At 42.0% G+C, this 26,793-nt stretch overlaps 2 protein-coding genes and 1 non-coding gene across 8 annotated transcripts in view; 1 reads left to right on the top strand and 2 right to left on the bottom strand.

Annotated features, from left to right (window-relative positions):
- Positions 1-16,897, bottom strand: part of trim3b (tripartite motif containing 3b) — a 29,277-nt gene extending 12,380 nt beyond the window's left edge. Inside the window, exons 1-2 of one of the 5 annotated variants that reach the window (XM_071506538.1) lie at positions 16,733-16,897; positions 15,052-15,137 (exon numbers count right to left, since the gene is read on the bottom strand). The gene's annotated coding sequence lies outside the window, so the exon portion shown is untranslated. Of the gene's footprint in view, positions 1-2,701; positions 3,212-12,077; positions 12,344-15,051; positions 15,138-16,732 lie in introns of those variants that run through there. The other 4 variants (XM_071506542.1, XM_071506540.1, XM_071506541.1 and 1 more) reach the window with 4 other exon arrangements.
- trnaw-cca (transfer RNA tryptophan (anticodon CCA)) lies at positions 15,904-15,975 on the top strand. Its single transcript has one exon. It is a non-coding gene; the product is annotated as a tRNA-Trp (tRNA).
- Positions 16,898-18,122: 1,225 nt separating the features above from the next.
- On the bottom strand, positions 18,123-26,785 carry fhdc3 (FH2 domain containing 3). Of its 2 annotated transcripts, none has more exons than XM_071506536.1 (12): positions 26,636-26,785; positions 25,182-25,694; positions 24,772-24,833; positions 22,410-22,512; positions 22,039-22,124; positions 21,473-21,573; positions 20,544-20,614; positions 20,298-20,405; positions 20,096-20,166; positions 19,866-19,983; positions 19,611-19,775; positions 18,123-19,427 (listed from the first exon to the last, which is right to left on the bottom strand). In XM_071506536.1, the coding sequence occupies exons 2-12, from the start codon at positions 25,647-25,649 to the stop codon at positions 18,366-18,368; spliced, it is 2,415 nt and encodes an 804-aa protein (XP_071362637.1). In that variant the 5' UTR covers positions 25,650-25,694; positions 26,636-26,785; the 3' UTR covers positions 18,123-18,365. The 2 variants fall into 2 exon arrangements, with proteins under 2 accessions (XP_071362637.1, XP_071362638.1); XM_071506537.1 differs by having other exon boundaries at positions 26,522-26,670.
- Positions 26,786-26,793: the final 8 nt, after the last annotated feature.

Genomic DNA, 26,793 nt, shown 5'->3' with positions numbered 1-26,793 from the left:
AAATTACAGCTGCAAGGTATGGATATTCTGCCCAGCAACACACATCAGTGCTGTCGCCAACGCGGCCCACTTTTATGTTCATCAGCCCAAGCCCTAACGCACTTGGTTTAACAATTACAACGGTATGTTAAAGATGCTACTGCAGCATGCTCCCATTGCTACCGTGCATCTGGTATGTGAATGTGAAATGTGAAAGTGGAAAGATGAACTATGCAGAAACATCCAGTCTGAATAACAAAATGCGCACGTCATTTGCGACGGTGACTTTTTTTTTTTGTGAGGAAAGTGACAAATGGCCATGGCAGTGTGTATTTCTTAGAAAACAGTTTCACCTGACCTGACCTAAAGCTTCAGTTGCCACCTTTCATGAATACTGTGTTGCTAACTGGCTCCAGTAATGTAGTCCAGCCACGCTTTCTCAGTGGGTCAACACATGTATTATTCATGTTTCAGACACAGACATGCACATATGCTCATACAAATGTCGGGATGAGTGAAGAGCAGCGTATGTTTGAAACAAACATGCCTGGCCTTAAGATATACACTAGTTATGAACATAGTCACTTACATAAACAATGACAAGGACACACAAACTCATGCACAACAACAGATACAAACACACTGATAATCATCATCCCCCACCAGACTCTCCCTCTGTCTGCGCATCTGTCACTGCTGGATCTAATACAACACTCAATCCCCTATGTCCCATCTCTGCTCATGTCCCATTGTCACACACACACACATACAGTACACACACACACACACACACACACACACACACACGATCAGGGTGGGTAAGAGCCAGGCAGTATCTTTCCAGTCATTGCAAAGACGGTCCAATTACACACAGTAGACTGTGGGGGGGGGGTGGGGGGGGTGGGGTGGGGGGGGGGGTGGGGGGGGGGGGGGGGGGGGGTAAAGGTCCAAATCACACTCTGGTTAGGGACAAGCACGGTGTCTGATGGAAATGATTAGTGGCTAAATAGCTTGTGTTTTGTCTGAATCTAAACATGCATTGTTCTCTAGAAATCCTGCACTTGAAAGCAGCACTTCAAGAGTATCTGGTTTTCTCTGGTGAAAAGAAACTTGAATGTCTCCTGACATAATGTAGAATTAAAGACGGATCAACCACAGGATGTTCTGTACATTTCAGTAAAGTTCTCACACTTCCCTGCTGTTCTCTGTCTGTACCAGAACACACTGATACTAATATCATCACTCTGTAATGACGTCTGTCTAAATTTAGACACATGTATTAGTGGGTAGACTTGGACGCAATGACAGAGAAACTAAAATAAGACCAGGGGTCTTAGGACTGCTGGAGAGTGATGTGGCTGGTGTCCATTTATTTACTGCTGGGTATATCTGAAAAGAAATTTATTTTGGGTGGCCACAGTAAAATAAGATTGTGAATAAGAATAAATCCTCAGAATATGAATTCTTACTCAAAACACCGGGATGAAAAAACACAAGAGTGGCACAAAAGCTAAAACCATCTGCTCAGTGTCAGTCACAGAAAATGGAAATTTAAACTTACAGTGTGACAGTTTGACTGATGCATGAAAGGCGTTGGACCATTTCAAAGCTCTTCAATGTTCTTTACTATCAAGCTGATTGAAATATAAAATGCATACATGCTGCAAAAACAGAACACATGTGAAAGTCATGCATGCACGTGAGTTTTGTCCATGTGTTCAGCCGACCGTGGTCCAGACTTCATTCATGCCTGCCTGAGTGGGCCACAACGCTTAGATTTGAAGCTTTAAAGTAACCATGACCGCTTAACTGACGAGCCTGGCTAAGTTAGAAAAGTGAGTGAAGACGTTGCAGATTCAACATTTAGGCCCTGCATTTAAAAGCAGCAGTGTGGGAGAAAGCCAAGCCCAGACAGGAGTGCAGGAACCTTCAAAGGTGATGTATGAGAGGACACATCCTGCAGGGAACTGTCAACTAGTACCATCAGAATGAAAGGTGTTATAATTCTCCTGGCAATTACACACGCAATAATAAGAGCAGTAATGTTGCTGGCAACCTTAACCTGAGTAATTCCCCGAACTCTCAGGATTACAGTGTTTGCAAGTGTGACTAACTGTGTGCGTGTGTTTTAAGTGCATGGTTGCAGCAGGTTTGCGTGTGACAAAAAGCTAACACCCGTGGAGTTTATACACAATACGCTCATTCACTGCTGGATTAACAGGACACAACGTAATGGTATTCTTTCCCTCACCTCCCTTTGTCTCATTCAGCACTAAAACCTCTGCAGTTGCTTCACTGTACAACGGGATCCTCCCAGTTCATGTGTATCTCCTGTAACACACACGTGGAAATGAAGTGGGGGGGTCGGGGGGTGGGGGTGGGGGTGGGGGGGGGGGGGGGGGGGGGGGGGGGGGCAGGAAATTAATGGCCGTTCTTCCCAGTTCAACGGGAGGGCAGGGGAAAGGGACAGAGAGACAGACGGTTTCATTGGGAAAGAAGTGAGTCCAGTAAAAGTATCAGCCCATCTGCTCCGTGCTCACTGTCATGCACCTGCACAGACTCACACCGAGCTGATACTGTCAAAGTCACACATGCACACATGTACTGCATGAACATGAGGACAAACACACACACACACACACACACACACACATACACACACACACACACACACACACACACACACACACACACACACACAGATGACAGAAAGACTACCTACTGTCAGTGGAGAGGAGTAGATCAGTGCAGAAGGCTCCATGGCAGCTGTTTGTGAAGTCAGACCAACACTGAAGAGTCAGCACACGCCCTGACTCACGCTCGCGGGCCCACTCCCCCTCTCTCGGCTCTCCCTGCCGACCACTCTTCCTTTTCCCTTTTCCTTCTCCCGTTTTTCCTCTTTTCCACACAGCACACACACACTCACTGAAAAAGGGCTGAGCAGGGACGGCAGCAGAGGGTGGGAATGTAAATTGAAAGTCCCTCCTACTGTCAGTGCTGTTTACAAGCATGAGCTGACTGGATACCCTCCTACTGCCGCGCTCTGATTGGCTGGGAAACTTAAACTGTGGAGGGGGGTTGCATCATGGGCCAACAATTTGTGCTGGCCAGAGGGAGAGAGAGGTAGAGATTGAAACAGACAAGAAGAAGAATAAGAAGAAAAGTCCAACTGTCAGTGCTGGGAAGACAATAAGTTGATTCCAGGAGCATATTGCACATCATGTCTCAATCTGCTGCTTCTTTGTGTGGTTTGTGAAATGTTGTGCGCTCAGAAAAAGCCACAATGATTGGGCCCAGAAGCAGGTTGGCATTTTAAATGCAGCTCGCTGTGAAACAGCAGCTGACGGGTGACGCTCATCTAAACAGTTGGATCATCTGGCCTCCAGTTACTGTTATGAAGAAATATGTCATTTCTTAGCCAGCCAAGTACACACATGCACATGCACATGCACGCACACACTCAGGGCGGCCAAACAAAACACAGAGTTATATAATTCATGATGTCACCTTTAAAAAAAAAAAAAACTTTAAATGAGAATTTGGAACATATGCTTCTCAGTCCAGCATTATAGTATCAAATTACAAATATGCAGGGATTAAGAAAAACCCTTAATACTGAAAAGGGGATTATCATTTGGAATTTCAAGTAAAAATATCTCGCCATGGGATAATTTTGCTCCCGATCTCTTAAACATGCTGTCCTTATGAAGTGCTCAGAGTTTAATCTGGAGCAAGAGGTGACGATTTTCTGACAAAAACATCAATCTGCAGTTAATCTGTGCGGATTGAGTCCAGTCGTCTCTCCTCCCTCGCTTCCGGCCATGCTTCCTCCTCCATGCCCACACACACACCTTTCCAAAATCCCATCAGTCTAATCTCACAAGTCGGTCTGCTATGGTGGGTTTAACAGGAAGTAAAGGATAAGAGGATGAAAATACCTCTCTGAGAATGACATATCAGTAGCTGTCTGCAGCGAATTTATTGAGTCACCCATACAGACTATTGTGGCAGTGTTTCACATGTATTGCAGCAGCCTCTTAGCAACTTCAACTGACTTCAGTAGGAACTAATGTTCTTATACCTGTTAAACAAATGAGTCAAATGCTTGCTGGACTTGACGGCAGTTACATGATCTGAGGCGCTTGTTCTTCCAAAACAAAAATCAACTCCCACAAACTTACTGCCGGCGGATAGAACAACCTAATCGGATGTCGTGTTTTCATGCTCCGCAGTAGGTAATTAGAGAGAGGGTATATGACAAAACCAATACACAAAATGCAGCACTCTAGTGTGGGCAGCCTTTTGAGGAAGACTGCTGTCGTCCCCGCAGTGTGCACTCGACAGCATTATTGCTTTAGCGCCGTGCTTTCTGCTGAAACGACAGTTTTATCAAAATATACAACTCCTGCAGTTATTAAACGGGAGGAAGATGAGCCACCAGCAGCAGCCACAGCGAGTCCCCCGAAACTATACAAGTAATACACTGGGAGTATGCAGGAGAAGACTATAGGTCAGAGAAAAGTATTTCATTATATAATGTCAAATATTAAGAAGGAATTTGCCCTTTTCCTCTAAATAAAAATAACATTATGGTTATCTATGTAAGTCTGTGTAATACATATGCTTGTATAATAATTTCTTGCGAGCTAAATGGTCGAAACAAACCCACTGCAGCACTTAGCAGCAGTTAACTCTGTTCCTTGTGCAATAACAGAAGCCGTTCTGCCCCAGGGTCAAGAGGCAGATCAATAGCAGTAATGATAGTGATGACAGCAATGCTCCCCGGGTTGCCTGACAAGAAAATCCACGCCTACTTCAGGCAGTGAATGAAGAATTATGTTTTCAAAGGCTCACCTAACTGTTATGTAGTTTGTTTTTTGTTTTTCTCAAGTCTTCTGGTGTTACACTTTTCCTTCTGTACCTTGTGGAAGTCACACACAGCGACAAATGATGTGACAGGAAAGATTCTGAGAGTGAAAGTGAGTAACAAAGGTTGAGGGTGCTGCTGTGCTTGCCTGAAGCCAGTAATGTGTCCACACTCAGAGCTGCACACCTGATGCCTTGTTACTTTAAAAAAAAAAAAAAAAAATTAATTTTTTGCTTGATCTTGTGTTTTATGAGCTCTTCTCCCTCCACAGTGTTGTATCCTCTATCTGCTGCGCTCTGAAACCTCGTGATCGGAACAAATCTGGAGGAGGAGGGAGAGAAGAAGAGGAAACAGACCTCAGGAACAAGACGAGTAGGAAAAGCGATGGTGAGGATGAGGAAGAGGGGACATGTAGATACTGTTTACACAGTACATTTAAACACACACACTGAATAAGGAGAGGGCTCTTGTGTAACGACGCATGATCCTGAGGTCTTGGAGCTACCACGATGGTGTTAGAGTCTGACAGCTCCAGGCCTGACACGATAACTCTATTACACACACACACATACACAGTCAGCTGTTTCATTCTGAGTCACACTATAGCCCACCTCCCCCTTTCCTCCTTTGCTGCACCAATCACAAACAAAACATACACACGCACGCACGCACGCACACACACACACACACACACACACACACACACACACACACCTTGCTTAAGGGTTCAAACCTTAATTTAGTCTTCATAAGGATATAAATGAAAGAATACACACCCACAGCTAATAGATGGCGTGTATGGACCAGCCTATATAACCCTTGTTAGTATGCTCGCCAAGCCTGCCCTCTCCCGCACGGGCCAGTCTTAAGCCTCCACATACATATACTTCTATATATAGAGCTATCAGTTCTCATCCCCCTCACACCACTGGCAGGCACGTGCGCTGAGCTGCACACACACTGTTTAAAAAAGAGCAGGGATCCTCGGATGACCAGCATAGCAAAGACTCAGAAACACTCCAGAAGGACCCACATGCCAAATATTTACCCTGGTTCCATAACTCTACAGTTCATGTAATGCATATTAGACATCTGAGTTTTATTTGTGCACATCCTCACTCATTCATGTAGTATTCACATCCAAACAGAGCCATATCCTCATGGTTACAGTGGGTGATTATATTCCTCTATTCTATATACTTGAAATATGTAAACACACCACAGTGTATGCACCACACAGACACAACCGGCCCGTTTGAGACTATGCACACACTATCGTAATCAGGAGACTTGTTATTGGCAGCTCATAGTAAACACAGAGGTTTGCTGTTAGTGCAAATCCCTGATTGATTGATGGGTTGAAACCCAGCTGTCGTTACACCACAGCTGGCCTCAGGGGAAGCAGGTGCGTGAGCTTAAATTGTATGCCAAGAGCTCCACTTCAAACAAACATCCTTTGCTTTACATCCATACAAAACAAACCAGCGTAGGAAAAAAACAGAAAAAGTACTCACTCAAGTGTCAGTATCATTCAAAAAAAAAAAAAAGGTCACTTGAAAGTAAATAATTCTCCAAAGTCCTTAAACTGTGCACACTTAACTTATTGTTAGACTCTCACACCTGCCCCTTGTATATGATCAGGTGAAAACCGCATTTTATGTGATCATCACTCACTCATCATATTTTGCATGTAAAACCTGCAAAGTAATTAGCAGTGACGGCCTTAAAATAAATGTACTGCAGTAATGTAGAAGTGTACAAAGAAAGTGTTTCATAGAAAATAATACAAGAACAGATATAACGTAATTCTGAAAAGTCGATCCATTTTAATTTTTTACACCACTGAAATACTGAAAAAAAAATTAAAAAAATTCTGTTACTGCTGCAGTTTGAAAACCATTATATCTCCCTTCGTACTCATTCTACCGCAAACAGAACTTCATCAAGAGATTCTTGACATGAATATCATCAAGGCAAACATCAGAGGAGCAGCTCAACTCCACTGAGCCTTGAGAAATAGATACACGAGCAGCTAGGATAGAGAGATACAGGCTCCACTGCATCTCTTAGAGTACATGACTCAGAGCCGGTGTGTGCACAGTCACATAATATCACAACCTCAGCTTGATATAAGACCAAATTTGGGGAGGGGGGTAAAAGGGCAACTTGTTTTTCTGTCTTTGAATTATGAATACCAAACACACTCACTTGACATCAGCATTCATTATTCTAGCATGTGTTTTACACTGAACATCAGCAGTGTTTGTATGGCCAGTTAAAAGCCTGTAAAAAATCAGTATAGGTGTAAGAAATAAACAGATTATAATGCACATTTTAAAGTGCATATTCAAATATTTTGAAGTTCAATTCAAAGGGAATATTAAATGATGCACAGATTCTTCATCCTCTTTCTTATTCCACCCGACTCTGTCCCTCACCCAGCAGAACATGTGCCACAGGGTAGAGGAGCTGATCCTGACATAATTTGTTTCCTTAAATAACTGTGGGAAAAGATGCCCTGAGCTAAACATATATTAACATAAACAGCTAGTTCCAAGTCACATGGCATCATAACGCAACCACACCACAATGGTGTCTCAGGTAGGTTTGAGTTTAACAGACCTTCCATGTCTCTGTGAGAGGGTTTATCTGTTTGGGTATGTGGGGATTTTAGATGTTTGTCATCATATGAGCGCTTTTAGAAAAAAAAAAAAAAGAAAATTCAACAATTTGGTTTATGTAAGAGCCAAATATCCAGAAAACAAGCACACCAATCACAACAGAGGACAAAAAAAAGCACTTGGCCATGGGCATTTTGCTCCCATATCTTTCACATCACAGAAACACACACACACACCAAAATCAAGCAGAGATAAGGATATCAGAGATAAAATATAGATGTTATGTAACATGACATGGAGTTCTGGTTGGTGCTCTCTGGTAGTAAGGAGCAGAATTGCTGTGCCTCAGTGGTGAAAACTGTTGTGTTTTCCTTTTTTCACCAATTTTAAACAGGCATCATGAAAAACCCTGTGGGTCCTAACAGGGTGGAAATTCATTTACTTAAAGGGGATTAGAAATTCCATCATTTGTTCGTCATGCAGATAGGTCGACGGATTTATGATTTGCATGTCTGTCAATCTCTGCACATGAGGGAGGAGAACTGGTTCTGGGGGGACAAAATAACAGAAACTCCATCCAGTATGAAGAAATCCAGCCTGGCAAGGCATCAAAAGCAACACCTCTCTGACACCATCTCAACACAAATGCAACACAATAAGGTTTCACAAATGTTTTTGATTTTTTTTGCATTGGATCGTACTGTGCACCTTTTCTCTGAAGAAATCTTACAGTATACCGACCATGCTGATTTCAATGCCGTTTTGCCTTGTAGTCTTTCAGATTGCTGCGATGATGGCAGGGCAGAGACACAGGGAAGCCTATCTGCTGACTAACACATTACAACACACACATTTATCACATGCAGTCCTATGGCAAGGACGACGTAGCGGATGACAAATGTCGAGGAGTGGTACCTTTTCTTCACTGTCCTGCACACAGCGGGCCTGACTGATGTAAGCGCAGCTAAAATTATCAGCTCCCCTGATCCGAGCCAAGCTGAGCAGGAATGTGTCACAGGAACTGCCTGTATCAACACATTGACACACGGCTCACACTTCAGCACGCAAGCACACACAGACACACAGGTGCACACACAACTCCGGTGGCACATCATTACCACAGAGACATGTTGATGGAAAACAACAAGCACATCAGGATTTTCCCATACACAGATAATGAGAGAATTCAGATAGAGGCTAGATAGCTGCATTTACAATATAGTGATGGTGCATTTTTGATTTTCTAATTACAGATGGTTGATTGAAGGCCATGGTTTTAATTAGACCTCAGAATAGCGTTCAGACACTAGTGCTTCATCATTCATCCACTGCAAATGGCTAAGCCACAATGTTTTTGTTCATCTAACCTTATCTGCCCATGTATTTCTAAATAAACTGCTTTTATATTGTGTTATAGCCTTAAACACACTTCATACACTCAGCTAAACTTTGCCAACTTAATGATCACCAAGCTATTTGTTTTCACTACCACAGAGTAACCAACGCCTTCGTTTTGTCAAGTTTCTATCCTTATAGGAAACCGTGGTGAACAGCAAAGAGAATTCAGTTTTATGGTTAAGCATTTTTTTCAATACCAAAATATTTGGCGCATGTTCTAACATCAACTGTCCTTCAAGAAGCAATGAATCAACATGTGACTGGTTCAAGGTTTACTATTAAGACAGTGACCTCTGACATCAGCGAGCATAACTACTCAATCCTTCATTTGTGTTCACATAGAATAACAAGCTCACCTCTCCACTGTCATAGACATGGAAATGCCAGTGCTATATAATTCTGATTTGTATGCTGCATAGCTTCCTCTTTTGACCCTTTGGTCAGAGCTTATAATGAGCTGAGGCTCCAGTGCACAAATCTCTGTATTACTATAAAGGTTAGAATTACAAGCCTAGATTCATCTAGTCATCTTCCTGTTCAAGGATAATGTGATGAGAACAGTGGAAGAAGATGGTTTAAATAAAAGTGAGAAACATGCCATACATTGAAGAAAAACCCGAGCACACGAGTTTACACATGAAATGATCCAGTATTGCATAAGACGTGTGCATTTAGCCCTTCTTGGTGAACTATATTGAGATGTATAGTCTGTGTAAATGTAAAGTCTGCCAAAAACCAAAAAAAATCTCTCTCATGGGATGACAAAATGTTTAACTGAATTTAGAAATGGACTTTACTGGGTAAAACAGCACTGTTTTATTGCAGTTTTATATACTGGTAGAAATATAATGCTCAAGAAATGGCATAATATGGTCAGTGCTATTACTGAGACCCCCTGAGGGATCTGTCTAAATATATCCACCATGACATGACTGCATCTCTCAGCTCAGTCACTAAGCTTTCACCACATGGCTCTCCCCCTACAATGCAAAGTAAATACAGTTGAATATGCTTTGTTAAACCTCAATGTCCATAATCAGAGCGCACACATGCACCCACTCTTATTCCACATATACATACTGTACATGTGTGCATATTGAAGCATGTATGTCATTTTGAAACCAAACAAGAAAAAGAAAAATAAGAAAAATGAATTGTTTGTGCCTCCAAGTGAAGCATAAAATACACATAAAAGTGAACATGAAATACATGAAACATAAACTGTATATTTTTTATACAATCTTTGGTGTAAAACACAATGCACATAGACTCCGACACCACAACATAAACCATATAACCCAGTAATCACTAATGTCCCTTCCACATGACGGTTATCAATGAGAAAAAGTGATAGCTGAGTCTAGCATGAAGTTGGAAAAGCTGGAGTTGGAAGTTTAAAAAAAGAGACGATAACAATTAAACTAAAATAACAAGGTCATTATAGCTATGTTAGCCATCACAGCTTTTACAGCAGAGGGTAATAACAATTAGCCTGACCAGATTCTTACAGAACTCCCAGCCAAAGCTGTTACATCTCTCAGGGGAACCCCTCTAGCTTTGAGAGTTTAATCAAAAACGTTCTCTTCTTCTTAAAACTTTGAATTAATGAGTTTGAGCTGTACTTGTTTGCTTCTGCGCCAAAGGGCAAGTTTGCCACAAGGAATCAAAGGGGCATTTACATAAACTTAGACCGGCACAAATATTTTCTTGACCTTGCGGAGTGGAAGAGAAATTTTCTGTTGCTGTTACCCATGGCAACATAGTCACTTTAGAACAGCACACCTTGAACATGCACACACACACATACACACACACGCACAGAGGATACAACAGGGTTTTCAGTGCTGGTGTCATGTCATGTCGATGTATTTATAGACTACAAAAATGGCTCCACGTCTTTCCTTTAATGAATTGCTGCACTGTTTGTTGGAGGATACCTGATCCAGCATGTGCATCAGCATCAGCATCACGACCTCCCCATTAGCAAGTCGGAGGGGGGCCACAAGACAGTAATGACTCAAATGAGGCAGAAAATCCAGGTACTTGTAGTACTGGCAACCACTTAGTTAATCAGTCAGTGTTTTTTCACTGTTAAGTTTACATCCCTTCTCGCCTGACTCTCACCCCCTCCTGGTGACATTCCTCCCATGCCAGCTGGACATTCCAGTCTCTACTTCCCCCACAGTGACCAGAGGTGCCCCTGGATCACTATTTCAACCTTTTCGAAAAAGTCCACATTCAACATCCCAGCTTTACTACACTTACATGTACAAGAGTTGCACCTCTGTTGTAATCCTCCGCTGAGCCCCTCTGTGACTTTTTGGAGTTCTGTTCAAAGCATAATGCTTAAGGTCAAAGTAACGCTCTACTCCCAGCATCATCAGTATGGGACCAGAGTGAGGAACTGAAATCCATTTAACTGACCATGAGCAAAGGCAAACAATTTAGTTTTAGCTTGATGTCAATGTCGTTTTTATAATCCAAAGAGTTTTGAAGAGTTTGCTAAATCCATGTGATACATGTAATCTGATATTGTAAAAAATGACCAAACATCGTGACATAAGATTGTCACCTGACCGTCATGGTGAGGAAATAGCACCATTTAAAATAAAAAAAGCGATAATTTCAAATTGATGCATGCTGACTGAATAAAATATTTTTTTTCTATTTGAGAAAATCACAGATTTTTGTTTCATGTTTAAATGTCTTCAATAGAACAAGGTCTTATCTGAGTTATTACATCATCCATGCAAACAATAGTCACCATCAAGCCACTACTTAATATTCCAAGTGTCTCACACCAGAATATCACCAAACCATCGAGCCAGCACAGATAGCTGCAGCTCATCTGTAATCCCAGCCTCACAGAAGGTGTGTCACAAACACAAGCTGGAAATAATTTTCAGGTTATGCTGCACAGCACAAACCCATCACAGGCCAGCAAGTGGCCTGCAGCATAATTCTGCATACAGCCAACATAGGGTGGAAGCATCCACCGGTGGGGAGGGAGGTGAGTGGAGGAGAGGGGGACGTGAGAGAGGGGAATGGCTGGCACCTTATTACCAAGGGGAGGAAAGTGTGGGAGGGAAATAGTGGAGGGTGAAGGAATGAGCGCTGGCACATAGTGAGGGCCGGGGGAGGGGTTGGGGGGTTGTGGGGTGGGATGAAAGAGCAAGGATGAGAGCAGGCATCGTAGCGAAAGATTTACTTACAGCAGGTTCCTGACAGATGAAAGAGAGGTGCAAGGAAGTTTCAGCACGTTCTCCTCCAGTGGGAGCGAGATCCGTCCACAAAACCCGACATCGCCAAAGCAAAAAGCACCTCATGCAGGGAGTCAGGGGAGGCAGGCAGGAACAGGGCGTGTGTGTGTGTGTGTGTGTGTGTGTGTGTGTGTGTGTGAGAGAGAGAGAGAGAGAGAGATCAGGATCTGGCTTTAACGCATGTACGTGTGTGCTAGCGGGAGGGAAAGTGACTGAGGGAGACAGAGAGAGAGAGAGAGAGAGAGAGACACTCTTAGGAGGCAAGAGATACTGAGATTGTACAAGCTGACTGGCTGGTGTGAAAATGGGAGGGGGCTGGATTGTCCAATAGTGTGAGAGATGAACAGAGTGAAGGGGATATGGCAACAAAGAGACAGAGAATTTTTCAATTCCTGCCCTCACTCTCCCTCACCTATCTCATTTCTCCCTTCCTTTTCTTTTATTGCGTTTGCAAGGAAAATGAGAAAAGCTCAAACTGCTAAAACAGAAAATGGGTGATGCTTCACATGAGAGAACTAATAAAACAGAAAAGGCAACCAGCTCTGTCACTCTCTCCAGCCTCCTCACAAACAGCGCGTCTAGGTGCAGGGCCGCTGACAAGAGGAATGACCAAAGCCTGCTGGGAATTGAAGGCTGGAAAGAATGACAAATGTGGAGCTCAGCTTTAAAAGGGTGATGCAATTGTTGATGGAGTGGTATATAAAAGACAAAGAGAGAGAGGAAGTGAGAGGAGAGACACAGAGAATGAAATGAGAAAGGGTTCAAGTTCTCCCCACGGATAACCCACAGTGTGATTATTGTTTGTAACATGTAGCGAAATATATTGACAGGAAAATAGAGGTAGTGGAGTTTGTATGATTTGTGTGTGTGTGTGTGTGTGTGTGTGTGTGTGTGTGTGTGTGTGTACAGCAGAGGCATGAGCACCATCCTCCTCTCAAGTGTCTGTGGAGCACTTGTGTGCATGCGCATGGGGGTGGGGACCAAACCATCTTCCCAGGATTTTGCCGCGGGAGCACCATGTTGCCATGGAGACTGCATCCAGTGCAGCAGAACCCACAGATGGCTGCTCTCTCTCTCCCTCTCTCTCTCTCTCTCTGAAATAGTACAGTTAGCCTCTCATCCCTGGCCTCCTGCAAATCATAAAAGCTGTGCAGGTTTACAGAACCCTCCAGGTACAGACAAGCTTTTGACTCAGCACACAGACAAGCTATTTTTTGACGGAAGAGGAGAAGGCCTATTCATTTCCTCTGTTTTCAAGAAATTGTAGGGGAAATACTGCAAGAAGATAAGATTAATCACCAAATATCATCGTATTTATTTACACATTCTGTATGTACACATGTCATTACATATCCAGAAGGTGAAATATATTCTACTTTATTCAGGGGACATTTCTCTATGGGTGCACAGACGAATCAGCCCAAGTAGAGTGTACATGGTCTGCATCTGAATGCACATTATGCAGATACTATTATAATATGACAGCTGGAGCAGAAAAGGTGACAGTGGTTTAATCAGTAACTCCACACTGTACTGGTGGTCTTTTTGCTATTTTCCAAAGCCCCGAGTTATCAGACTGACCTCCTAACTTTCCAGACAGTCATGACTGGTATAAAAATTAATGTACAGAGAATTTGAAATTTGCTCAAGATTATGGAATCTATTACAGTGATTATTCAGCTCATTCATGGCCCAGGATGTGAGAGTTAGCTACATGTCATTGCATTCATTTATCTGTGTGGAGAGAAATTTAAAACTAAAGAATAAAAATTGGATTCCTGCATAAAAAAGTCTAATGTACTTTGAAATAAAGAAAAAAAATTGAGTATATGTAAACAGTGATGGTTTAGTTGTTTCAAGGAAGTCTGTACAGGTTGATTGTCATACTGACATGAATAGAACAGTGTGGACCTGGAAGGTAGGGAATAATGGTTTGGGTGAAATGGTTAGCAGAAATATGAAGTACAGACAAATAATATGGTCCTTTAACTATGTCCCTTTCTTCATGTTCAGAAACAAGAACTTAAATGAACTTCTGTTCTTTAAGAGCACAGTAAAAAGTTTCTATGTCGTGCCACTGCTCAACTGCAGTGACAGTAAGAGTAGCTGTGCTTTCTGTCCCAAAAGCTCCACTGAAAAATCTTCCATCAGCTGTGTTACTTATGAAAGCAGACTTTCAACTAACTGGTAGATTGTGTCTTAGATGGATTTTAAAATTGGGCTAAACCCTTGTGAATGTGGTCAGATGGGTATTAGTTAGTCTGAAAATCAAGCAGCGCTGGAGCTGTGGCTGCTGCAGTAGCGAGGTGTGTTGGGCAGGCTGTAGGTATTCTTATTCTGTTTCCTGATGGCGAGGATAGGAATTGTGACATGTAATGTCATGTCTTGTCATGACAAGACTTGTTGTTGGACATGTGTGTGTTCTGTTATTGGACATGTGTTGTCCAATAACAGAACAAATGCACACTGACAGGCTCACATGTTAGAAATCGGACCGAACAAGTTTCCACCTCACTGTCCAGATACAAAGAATATCTGCTGAATACTTTTGAATTAGTGAAAGGAAATCTGGCTTTGGTGTGATAGAAGCAGTGAAATAAAAACAACTGGATGGATATTGATAGCGTTCCTATACTGTATGTTCACCTATCCGGCCAAACAATGTGCTAACTCCCTGACTTTAAACCCAGAGAACAGCATGCTTCCTAATCAGATCAGCTACAGCGTGAGCAGTAGAGACAATAAGGTCAACACGACCTTAACCCTACTGATGACTGTGTTTTAAATAACCTTGATTACCCTGTAACCTTGATTACCCTGTAAAACTAAAGAATACTGTAAAAGCTAAAGAAGCCCCTCAGTTTCTTCTTGGTGATATTATATGGCCAGGATGCAACAACAGACAATCCCAAATGTGTGCACTTACCCATCCATTTTGCTATGAGCAGGCCGGTCACTACCGAAGGTTAGCAGGTAAAGTGCCCTAGATTCTCCAGATGCTCCTCTTCTTTCCTAAGCAGAGAACAGCTGGAATTAACAGACAGGCCTGACAGACCTACATTAACTGAACTACAAGCACATGTACTTATACCACATGGCTCTAGGAAACAACATTTTGTTTTGTTTTCACATTACCACAGATTAATTACAGTCAGTTCTTGCATTGTGCAGAAGGACCATGAACCCGAGCAACAATGTCACATGCATTCCTCTATAAGCTGCATAGTTTAATGCAAATTGAATTTTTTTTTTTTTTTTACTTCACTTATGTACAACGTGCATCCTTTAGAGGACAAACTATTATTTTGTTGAGGGCCTTATGGCTCTTTGCTGGGTGTAAAAGCAATACGTTAAACAAACGGAATTTAGACTGAATCAGAAACCAACTAACCTGTTAAATTGCGCCATCTAGTGACGGACTGAGGACAAAACCACCTGCAACACCTTGACATTTTTTTGCTAGACAGACCCGAAGAGGGACACGAGGAATGAAACGCCGTGCAAATGAGACGACAAAGCAGCGGTGTGATCTCACCTGTTTGCTCTTCTTTTAGTGAAAACAATAAGAGACGCGTACTTCAGAGAAGCTGTTCGTAAAAAAAAAAAAAAAAAAAGCCGAATCAGGTAGGAGCTGCGAGAAACACAGGTTTAAGGGTTCGTGTGCATAAACGCATAGGATGGACGAAACAAACATTTCGCTCACACTTTCGGAAGAGGTGGGACAGACACGGTCACCACCACAGGTCCATGATCGGTTGTCCACTGCCACAATGCACAGGACCTCGTGGCGCAACGGTAGCGCGTCTGACTCCAGATCAGAAGGTTGCGTGTTCAAATCACGTCGGGGTCAATTCTTTGGATATTTAAGCAAAAAACAGAAAAATTGGACGTTGTTCATGAACGACACATTTCTACTAGAGCGGTGGAATATTAAATATCCTCAAAGCCTCTACACTGTAGCAATTCTCTCTGTTGATAATTTAAGAGAGTTTATATTCTGCCTTGAACACTGACTGCATTTAATTTGTAGGCCTGCTTGTGTAAAATATATTAATTTATTTTCCCATTTCCTTAAACCACTGATCACTCATGTTCATTTGCTATTCCTATAAATGTAATCATTCATTATAGATGACATGTACAGTATCCCACCGCGCCTAATCAGCATCTATCAATTTAAGTTCAAATCAATAGTTTAGTTAAATAAAAAAAAATTTAAAAAAAAAAAAAAAAAAACAGAGGCTGAGGAATCAAAAAAAAAAAAAATATGGATATGAGGCTTAAAAAGTTCAGTTCTGGAAACACATCACAGTGCATCACGAGTGGATTCTACATGGTTTATCTGATTACAACACACTTGTAAACCATCTAATACCCATAACTGCTATGGTGGATTAGGTTTGCAGCACAAGCAACCACACAGTGTGATCCTCTGTCACGTTACTAAAGAGCAGAGAATGTCATGTCAGCAGGACTCGGTTTAAACAAGTCGTTTTCCTCATAGACAGTTTGCTTTAGGGGCCTTCGATTTAAAAGTACACAGAAAGGCACAGATTAAAACAAGTAAATGCATTTTTGAAACATGTTCAATTAATCAATTAATCTACCTTTTTGGTCCAGCTGCCAGTTCCCACATTAAAAAAAATATCCAGGATTGTCACTATACAGGCTTTGCTGTGTTCCTTTTCATCTGCAAGTCCTGTACAGTCAGTCCCCCTTTTGTGTTTCCACTGCCTTTCTCTCTCCTCTGCTTAAATGCTCCCTCACAACACAACTTGCAAGTCTTCCTCTGTCTCTCTCACTTGGTCCAAGTTTCCCCCACCCCACCACCTTTCTCTTCTCTATTCATGCCCGTTTCTCATCTTTCACTGGGACACACACACGCACACACACGACCTCTGCGCACACAGCCGATGAAGGATAGCCCCGATGAGAGTGCAACTTGGCAAGGAAGGCAGTACACCTCATGTCCTCAGGAGATGACTCACATGAGACGGTCCTTTAGCAGCACTCAACATAATATAACAATGCTGTCATTGTACTCTGGAGTTCTCATTTGACATCAAATGGGTCAATGCCTGCTGATGTAGTGCTCTCAGTACCAGATTGTTGTGTTCATGGTCTGGCTTAGAGCAATATTTATAGCTAAAAGGCTTAATTTTCATTGTCACATAGTAGCCTACTTTCTTAGAAAACTGTCCATATATTTCCCAAAGTCCCTCTTTTATTCTATTCATCATGCCCCCTGATTTGAAATGCCAGGCGCCTGCAAATGTCCCCGTTGAGCTGAGGCCAGTGGGAGGGATGGATGTGAGATGACAACAGAACAGTCAGAAAGGAGCCTGTATTGAGCAGATTGTTCCAGAGAGTATTATTACACTGTGGGGACTCAAATGAAATGGGTGTAAACAAACCCTGTTGCCCAAGTGACTCTACTGAATGCCTCTTTCTGTCCAAAATCTCACTTAGAGACACCAGGGTGGCACAGTGGTGCTGGGCAGATCAGATCATGTGGAAGGGGGGGGGGGGGGGGGGGTGCAGGCAATAGCAAGTGTGGGTTCATGAACAACAATGTGTCCCATTCAAATTTACTTTTCTTGTCACTTGTGACAACAGAATTTGAAAACAAGTTTGAAATGTAAATGAATATACCTATGGCCTAAATTACCAATGCGGATGCATTTGTCTTTGATTGCCTCAGTGTACATACTCATATAGTTAAAAGTCTGAAAGCCTAAAAGTTAAAAGCCTGACGTCTCTGCTACTTGAACACCTGCTGTCCAGCCAGACTGACTGAGAGAAGAAATAATAGATGAAGTGAAAGGTAAGTACTGGAAACTGAGCAGGCATCACTAAGGAGACATTAGCGCCGGTCAGACTTCAAAGGATTTCATGACAAGAGGAGGTGGATGAGGAAACATTTGAACCTGAAAAGCAGTAGATAACACTCAAATGTTACAGTAAGTTCATATTCCATATACAACTAAATTAAGAAGGTAGAATGTCACCCTTTATTGCGCACAATAAGACAAAAAAAGAAAGAAAGATGTTAGGATTTTTGAACGTGGTTTGACTTCCAAAAATCAAAAGTCTTCACAGTTCAAAGCAAGTCCTCAGTTGCCTTGGTTCCACTGAAGGGTAAAACCATGACGGGGGGAAAAAAAAGACAAACAAAATTTTAACAATCTGGAGCACAAAAACATGACAAAGCTTGGTTTCTGTCTCTAAATAAAACTTTAATCAAGTATTAGATCCTTTGAAGTTTTGTTCTTCCACATCACCAGGCTTATTTCTGCCTCCAATGCGTCTGAAGAAGGATATAAGCCCAGAGCTGCTCACTTGTCCTTCCACATGATTCCTCGCCTTACTGCGATGCAATGGAAAAACTCCTGCAACTTCTTCTGCCGTATTTCCTGTCTTTGAGCCAGAGGAGTATGACCTTTGAGACATGCTTCTCTGGAACAAGTCCCCCAGGCGGAAAACAGATGATGGAGATCGTCTGGTTTCGTCCATGGAAACAGACCTGAGGATCGGACCCTGGGACACAGCTCTCTGATGGGGGCACTCGGGAAGAGAAGCAGAGCCCACAGTTGGAGATGTTAGGCTGTCCCGACCGGGAAGATAATTGCCTCCATCACTCTCCCAGACTCCATCATCAAGGTCATCTCCACCGGATGTTGGTGATAGCCTTTGTTGTGCTTGTCTGTTTCGCTTAGGGATGTTTCTTTGGGAACAAGTAAAAGGGCTCAGGATAGTCCATGGGGAGCCCACATCCCCATTGTTGGCAAAGAAATAGTCTCTGGTTCTAGGCCGAGGGGTACTTGGAGTAGCTGGAGAGTCCTGAGGTCTCTCTGAGCGCCGAGGACTGACTGAAACCCTGTCCCCATCAAGGCTACTTTTGCTGTTTTGGTAGCGAAGCACCTTCCGAGTTATCTCACGCATCTTCTGAGCTTCTTCCTTGTTTTCCGGTGTTGCTGCCTGCTCTTTCTGCAGTTTGGGTTGTTTCTTGTCAGGCCTCCCCTGTTTCGTAGAGGGCGTAGCCCCAGCTTTTTCTGCTGATGGAACAGTCTGAGGACTGCGGACAGTGGGGGATCCTTCGACTGTGGGCAGCACGTTCCTCTTACATCTGGCTAATCCCTCTGGAACAGTGGACAGAAAGCTGTGCAAGGCTGACTCCAAGCTGGCCGAGTCTCGACCAGGCTCAGGTACTGGGCCTGACATTGTGGAGCGTCGTTTGGATGCAATACGCATGCTCTCCTTCCGCTTACGCCTTTGCTCTGCCGCCTCTCGCTCTCGGTTCTCCTACAAGCCAGGTAAAGGGAGAATATATTGAAGTACGCAGTGCAGACTAATGACACAAGGGAGCAGGAGGACAGAGCTTGTTGAAATTAAAAGTACTCAACATTAAACCATCTCAAAGCAATAGTATAATTTCTCACCTGTGATGCACATGTAAGTATAATTGCCAATTCCTTCTATTCTTACCTGCACAGCTGTATCAAACCGCTTGCAAAACGAGTGAAAGATGGAGCAGCACTCCTCCATTTTGAAGGTAGTTGGGTCTTCACAGAAGTACTCAGCAACAGCATTGCTCAGGGCATTTAGCTCCTGGAGAGAGGATTCCACATCAGCCAGCTTGGCATCAGCCCTCTGAGAATTTAAAACATAAAAAAGGGTATAAAGACAAGGGGTCCAAAGTTCGCTCTTGCGCAATTCAGGTGAAACAAGTGAAAACTTTACCAAGAGGAATGTTTCCATCTGTTGTAAGAGGCCAGGCTGTCTGCTGCTGTACAACTTCACTTCCTTGATCTTCTTCACCTCTCTCCCAAAGTCTGTGATTACCTCCTCTTTACAAATTCTGTGGTATCGAGTGACATTTACACATTGACGTGATGTACTCAGTGGAGTGCAGAAATTGTATCTTAAATCATCAAATTTAAGATTTTAAATAGTAAAATACCAATAGCCACCTTGCTGCCATCCCGATGTGTTCAAGCTGGCTGGGAAAAGTCAGCAACGCAACATCAATGTCCTCTGCTTGCTGTGGGGTGACGATAAAGGAGTGAGAGACAGTCAGATGCATAACTGTTCAGAGACATAGCATGATAAAAATCATTATTTCACAAATATTTTCTTCAGTGAGCATCTATCCATCCCAGGGCTCTTCCTCACCTTGGCAACATAGTGCATGAGGTTCATGCCAGGCTTGTTGGCCTTGGTGTCTGCCAACTTCAGCAGAGACGTCATCCTGAAGCCAATAGCATTGGCACTGTAACCACCCTGAATGTGAAATTATTTCAATCGTCCATTCATCAGTATAATAAATGAAATGAAAGCACAAAAGGGCAGCTCAAATGAATTAGATATTATACAGCATCATGTGTAACAGAAACATGATTCGGAAAGAAAAATACCAACAGCGTTCATGTAATTCCCAGCTTTTAACACCAGCCGAATGACTGAGTGGAGGTCATCACAGTCCAACAGCTCTAAGAGGAGAGAGGAAAAAGAGATGGAGACAAAGAACCTTAACATAAACATGAAATGGGGCCTGAGGCCGGTACTACGAAGCAGGTCTGAGGTAAGCAAGGTAACTTCAGGTGTAACTATGGGTTTTTCAAGTGCTACAACAGTGGTTCACATCTCACTGGGCTAAATCACCATGGTAACTAACGCTGAACTCCTTACGTGCCAAAAGCACAACTATTGACCGATCACATCACTGCAAAAACTGAGTTGTCATTTCTACAGGATGCCAACAGGAACAAAAGAGTTTACAATAAAGTGACAAAATAATAACGAGCAGTCGATATTTTTATAAATCATAGCTTCATTTGAGCTGAACAAAGATTTATTAGTCCCAACAGGGTTAATGAAAGATTCAAGCATAAACCCTCTGATAACAGAAAATTATTCACGCACTGTTAAACATTTCCCATAATTATTATTATAATTATAAATGAACATTTCAGTCAGACTGACCTCATCAGACATGAAATATGCTGTGGCAGCAGAGACAGTCAATTATTATGTTAACTGTTTTATCTGCATCACATGTTTATGAAATTTGTTCATCATCAGACAAGAGAGCAAAAATACTCAGAAACTTAATAACAATAAGTCATGTACTTATTTACAATACAGCCTTAGTCTGACTTTTAATAATTGAAAATTATTTCCAGTGTTTCTTTACAGGTTATCCAGGATGACCAATGTTAGGTTCAGTTAAGCCAGATAAGTTATCCTGTCTTTATTTGAACTTGCTTCGTAGTACAGGCCTCTGAATGGTGTAAAACAGACCAAGCTGGGATTGTTAGCAGGTTTGGTGGAAGTGTGTGACGTGTTACCATTGGCTGCTTTGGTCATGACACCAATGGAGCTCTTCACCTCCTCCATGAAAGGAAAGAATTCCTCCCTCAGCACCATTGTTTTCAGGCGTTCCTCGTAGCTAAAGGGAAGACGACATTGACAAAACTGCTACTTGCTGCATCAACTGTTGTCAGTTTTTCAGTTTTATTACCCATCATTCAGCCTAGACAGATTTGGAGAAGGCAACGTTTTCTTTCTGTGAACATGTCACCAATATAACAGCACAGTTTTCTTCAATCAATCATACATAATTTGATGAGCTGTAAGTCTATGGTGCAAAAGTGGTAGCATTATGTAAATAATATCACACTGTACACAAGATTTTAAAAAAATATTCTATACATTTTTTCACTGTCAGCATATCAGCAATTAATGTGTTTTTGTTTTTGTGCCTTAAGTGAGTTAAGATGTGTAACCTTTACACATTTTAGTTAGTTAACATGGCTGTGAACATGGCTAACTAACATGCAATCAAATAGTTCAGAAATGTTTACTGTAACCTCAAAAGATTTTTTTTAATCTTTTGGGAAAACTCCAGACTCACCCCGGCACTTTGACCAGCTGCACCATGAACTGGTCAGCCTCAGGTAACACAGAGAGGTTCCCACTGAACGACAGCAGCTGCTTCACCTTAACAGGGGATTGATGCAACAAATGTTGATTACATTTTTGTTATCATTCCTTCTGATATATACAGTGGGATCTAACAGTCTAAAACAACTTTCCCATTGAAGTGAATGGGAAAGTAGTCGTGGTAAATGATGAACTTCAGGCCGATATCTTTTTTCTTCCAAATAGAGAAAACAGATGGGAGATTACCAGGTCTTACAGTAGCTCATATTCCAAGACATGTACATGTTCATTAGGCTTACTTGATGCATACAGGAGCAAAGTGGAAAGTTGAGCTGCTGTTACCTCACTTTCCTCTGGTAGCAGTTTACACAGCTCTTTTAGTTTGCCTGCTCCAAATCTGAGCCAGTTCCCTTGACGAATGTCCTGTACCAGTTCTGCCACTGGCCTGAAGATGGAGACAAAACACAACAATAATAAAAAGCTGCCATAATTCCATCATAATCACCATAACTTACCAAACATCATACTTCTTGCAAAGTTACAACAGCTCTTTCCCTAGCTTCCATACTACCACTGACACCTGCTTGTATCTATCATGGTGAGCATCCTGTGCCGCTTTTGTTTTTTTTTTTGTTTAGTTTTTTTTATTTTATATTGCTCTTACATTGCAGACCACAGTTGAGACCAGTGGCTTATTTGAAAAACTCCTTAAGGTATTCATGTGCTGGTGGGTAGCCCCCATAGTGCACCTTTACTGGACTAGAGAGGTGGCTGCTACAGTATGAGGGTCACAAAGCCAACCCCTGAATGAGAACACATACAGTGTATAGCATGAAAACAGGAGTGTTAATTTAGTAGCTTATTGCAAGTTGTCGGTTGGCAGCCAACTGTAACACCACATATTATGCTAAGTTGGAGAATCCAGTGTTAACATTCAAATTTGTGCAGCAATGAAGGAATGGAATGCCTGTTGATGTATTCAGCGAAACACGTCACACTTTACAGTGTCCAGCATGTTTTCCAATACCTCATGAAGCACACTTTCGTCTACACCGTGCAGAAACTGATGCAATTTGAATTTGACTAAGTTGCTAAAACAGATGTTATTGCAGTACTTAGCTGCTGACACACACTCAGTGCATTTGATATTCAAAGTGACAGCTGAGTGAACCTCGGACTGAAAGTGACATCATCTTGATAAGTTTCAGACACAGCCCCAGTATATATCTCTCAACTACCTAAACTGTTTACCCATTTGGCCGACTTATGTGACTGTACTTTATAGTAATAGAATTTGGATGTCGAAAAGACACCCTAACTTTTCATGAGGACAATGTCCCATACTTTTCCAGTTTAGTTTGATTTACTCCCCAAGCTCTCTCCAAACACTGTCCTTTTGACGTCCAGCAGGAAAGGGGAGGAGTTTATCAAAATGTTGATACACTTTTAGGAGCTGCTACAAGTGCTCTGTGCATTTTTATCTCTAGGTTTTGGCATCTCAGGCTGCTCCCTAGAAGCCACCCCCTCATATATATGAAGGATATGCATTTGAATGCAGCCTGACAGTAAGACTGCAATCACTACTCATGGTTGAAGACAGTTCTCTGCATGTCTTTTGGGTTATTTACAGTTATTATTCTATTGTTCTTAGGTATCAGGTCTCTATCAAGGGAAGTAAACTTAAGTAAGTGCATTAATAAAACAGCAATTTCTACTGCATTTCCATTTTTTTGTTATACTACCATTATTATGAACACGACTATACCCAATTTCATTGTATTATATTTGATGGATTGATATAAAAGTACATTAGTGCAGGGAATAGCATTTATTTAAAATACATATATTATTTAGGGACTTCTGACACTTGACACCCTGAAACCAATCCTACACACTTTCACATAATACATGGCGCAAGGATACATCATGCATACATTCACCTGTTAGAGTTAGACCACAACAATTGACATTATCTCTCTGTATTTTTCACATCCAAAATCATTAGCAACTCCAGTAACTGACTCTCTAACTTCAAATGATCCAGGGACAATTAAAGAGACAAAACTGTAGGGGCAAATGAGAGGCTCAAAACACTCCCCCATCATCGCCCTGAGGGCCTTAACAAGTGCAACTGGCTGTGTTAGGTTCAACAAGGATATATGTCCCTGATGCTACACTGGAAACTGCATTTTAAAAAGAAACAATTGGCTCAACTACATGGAAAGGATTTACAGAAGTAGCTGAGGTAATCCAATATGGCTACTTCCCTTCCAATTCTCGCTGCTCAGCCTCATCGCCATTTTTCTATAATTTAAAATGATAATGAAATGAGTTGTAATTGTTAAAATGAATGTGTTGTCCCATATGTTGCTACTAAATGTTCAAATGATGTTTAAAAAGGCATTTCCTTGTATTTGAATATGGCCCACTGAGATAAAGAGCCGGTTGGTAATGATTAGCACAGTGGAAGTGGTTCATGCGTAATGGCCTGTATTTGTATTTCCACCATCCACTGTGTTTGGCATGAAAGCACCTTTCTCTGACCACTGCTTACTGCAGTTATTCCAGCTCGAGTCCATTTAGTTCCCATTGTGTGTCCTTTTCTTCATATGTTGCATTCCTTAACTGGATCACGCTCATTTTTTTAGTCACTTACTTTAAATATTTTTCTCCCTTTTGGATTTTACTTCAACTTTTACCTCACCTCTTGAAATGTCTCAGGAAGATCCCAATATTCATGCTCTTTTTAGAGTCAAGGATTGTGACCTGAGGAGAAAAGGAAAAAAAAGCATCAATACCAATAAAAAAAAATAAAAAATAAAAAAAATAAAAAAAACTTTCTCCTCTGTACAGCCATATTCTGATAAGTTCATACTCAACATTATAATGCAAATAATGTTTAAGGAAGCAAAAGAACTTCCAGTTCCTCACTGATGACAGGATTAGTGTGGAACTTCCTACTTTCTGTGTTCATTACTTCCCTAGCACTTGGGTTTTGTTTGAGTTTACTCGCCCATAAAAACTTAGGATGCTCTACATCAGTTACTGGAAATCAACCACTGTTATATCTAACAAGGTTTCAAATATGCTTCAAGTGCAGCCCAAGCTATTTACCTGAGGCTCCTGAGGAAAGAGGTCCATGCCGTCAAACATCTTCAGACCCATGACCCTCGAATTGCGTAGCGATGCCCGTTTGTCTACATGACTGAAGAGCTCCTCCATGCTCCGAATATCCAGCACTAGGTCCCTCTGAGGCCGCTTAGACGTCCACACATTAACTCTACCCAGGACACGCTGGCTGGGGATGGTGTCCCAGTTCAGCTTTTTCATGGATTTTCTCTGGACATTACGAGAGCCAAAGGGAGTAGTAAGAGGAGGAGGAGGAGGAGGAGGAGGAGGTGGTGGGGGAGGAGGTGGGGGAGGGGGTGGTGGTGGTGCAGCGATAACAGACGTGGGGGGGGCCACAGCAGAAGATGCTTGGAGATCTGAATCTTCCTGAGCATCCCGTGGCAAAGGAGGAGACAAGTCTTGAGAGGAACAGTTGGGAAGAGATGCAGATTTTAAAATCAGCACTCCCTCCATCTGTATCTCTCTGGATGGAAGTATGCCACTGCCGGCCACTCAGATCTGAGAATAAAATCCAGAAAAAACGTAGTATTTTAGACAAACAAGGTAATTAGTTTGGAACACGAAACTATGTGCACACTCACAATAGCAGGAACAATCTTTCAGATGTGGTGTTTTCTCATTGTTTCGTAGCGACAGATGTATGTAAGAACATGGCACAAAACATCACACATAAAAATATCATAAAGGTCATATTTCTGCAGCTGTTGCTTTGCTGAAAGCCTCATACATTTTAGTAAAATGCCTCAATTTCTTTAGCTCAAAAATACAACTTACATATAAAAAATAAATAATAAATAAAGAATCAACTTCATCAGCTTCTGCTCCATAAATACAATACCCTGCCCTAAGTGATTTTCTTCAGTGTATCACACGAAACGTCATTGAAAAAAGATCTCACTATGTAATGCTTTCCTTGTCACAGCAAATGAAAATGCCTCACATAACTCACATTATACCTGACATTACTTATTCGAGCTTAGTGGTAAATTCGGCATAGATGCCATCCACCAAATAGCAACTTTCACACAGTAAACGATACTCTAAAATCTCCTTCTACAGTTTGCTGCGGGTTATTTTCGTGGAGGGGAAGCTGTAGAATGAACAAGCAAACCATCTGCAATTAAATGTGATTACACTGAAACACATCCAATTCGGTGGGATATTTTTTTTTTTTTAATGATGAATATTATAGTTGACACAAGAGACTCTGGAAATATGCTCAAAGTTGTTAAAAAAAACAAAAAAAAAACATGTCTGTGCGTTTTCCCGACAAACAAGACATCACTGATTTGACATCGCTTTGGCATAGTTTCGCTGTCACTTACAGTCACATCCCTGTTCGTGCTCCCGACTCAACAAATCCTCCAACAAACACTATCGACCGGCGTGACGGAGTCTGAACTGTCAGAAGAGCAAGGTTACAGACTCGTCTTACTCACCGTGTTTTTAAAGCGTAGCTGTCAAATAAAAACCCTCACTCCGACCTCTCGCCTCGTGTTCCGGCGGACTGCTCCGGTCGGTGTCTCACAAGCAGCATCACAGGTGCAGGGCGCGTCTCCGCCAATCACATTCGAGTCCGTGTTACCGGTACGGAAAC

This window comes from Trachinotus anak, unplaced genomic scaffold (genome assembly GCF_046630095.1).
Source record: "Trachinotus anak isolate AG129_WGS33_773 ecotype Australia unplaced genomic scaffold, CSIRO_AGI_Tana_v1 ptg000020l, whole genome shotgun sequence".
Lineage (NCBI taxonomy): Eukaryota > Metazoa > Chordata > Actinopteri > Carangiformes > Carangidae > Trachinotus > Trachinotus anak.
Note: the sequence above shows the minus strand (reverse complement) of the source record. Positions and strands in the feature narration are given on the sequence as shown.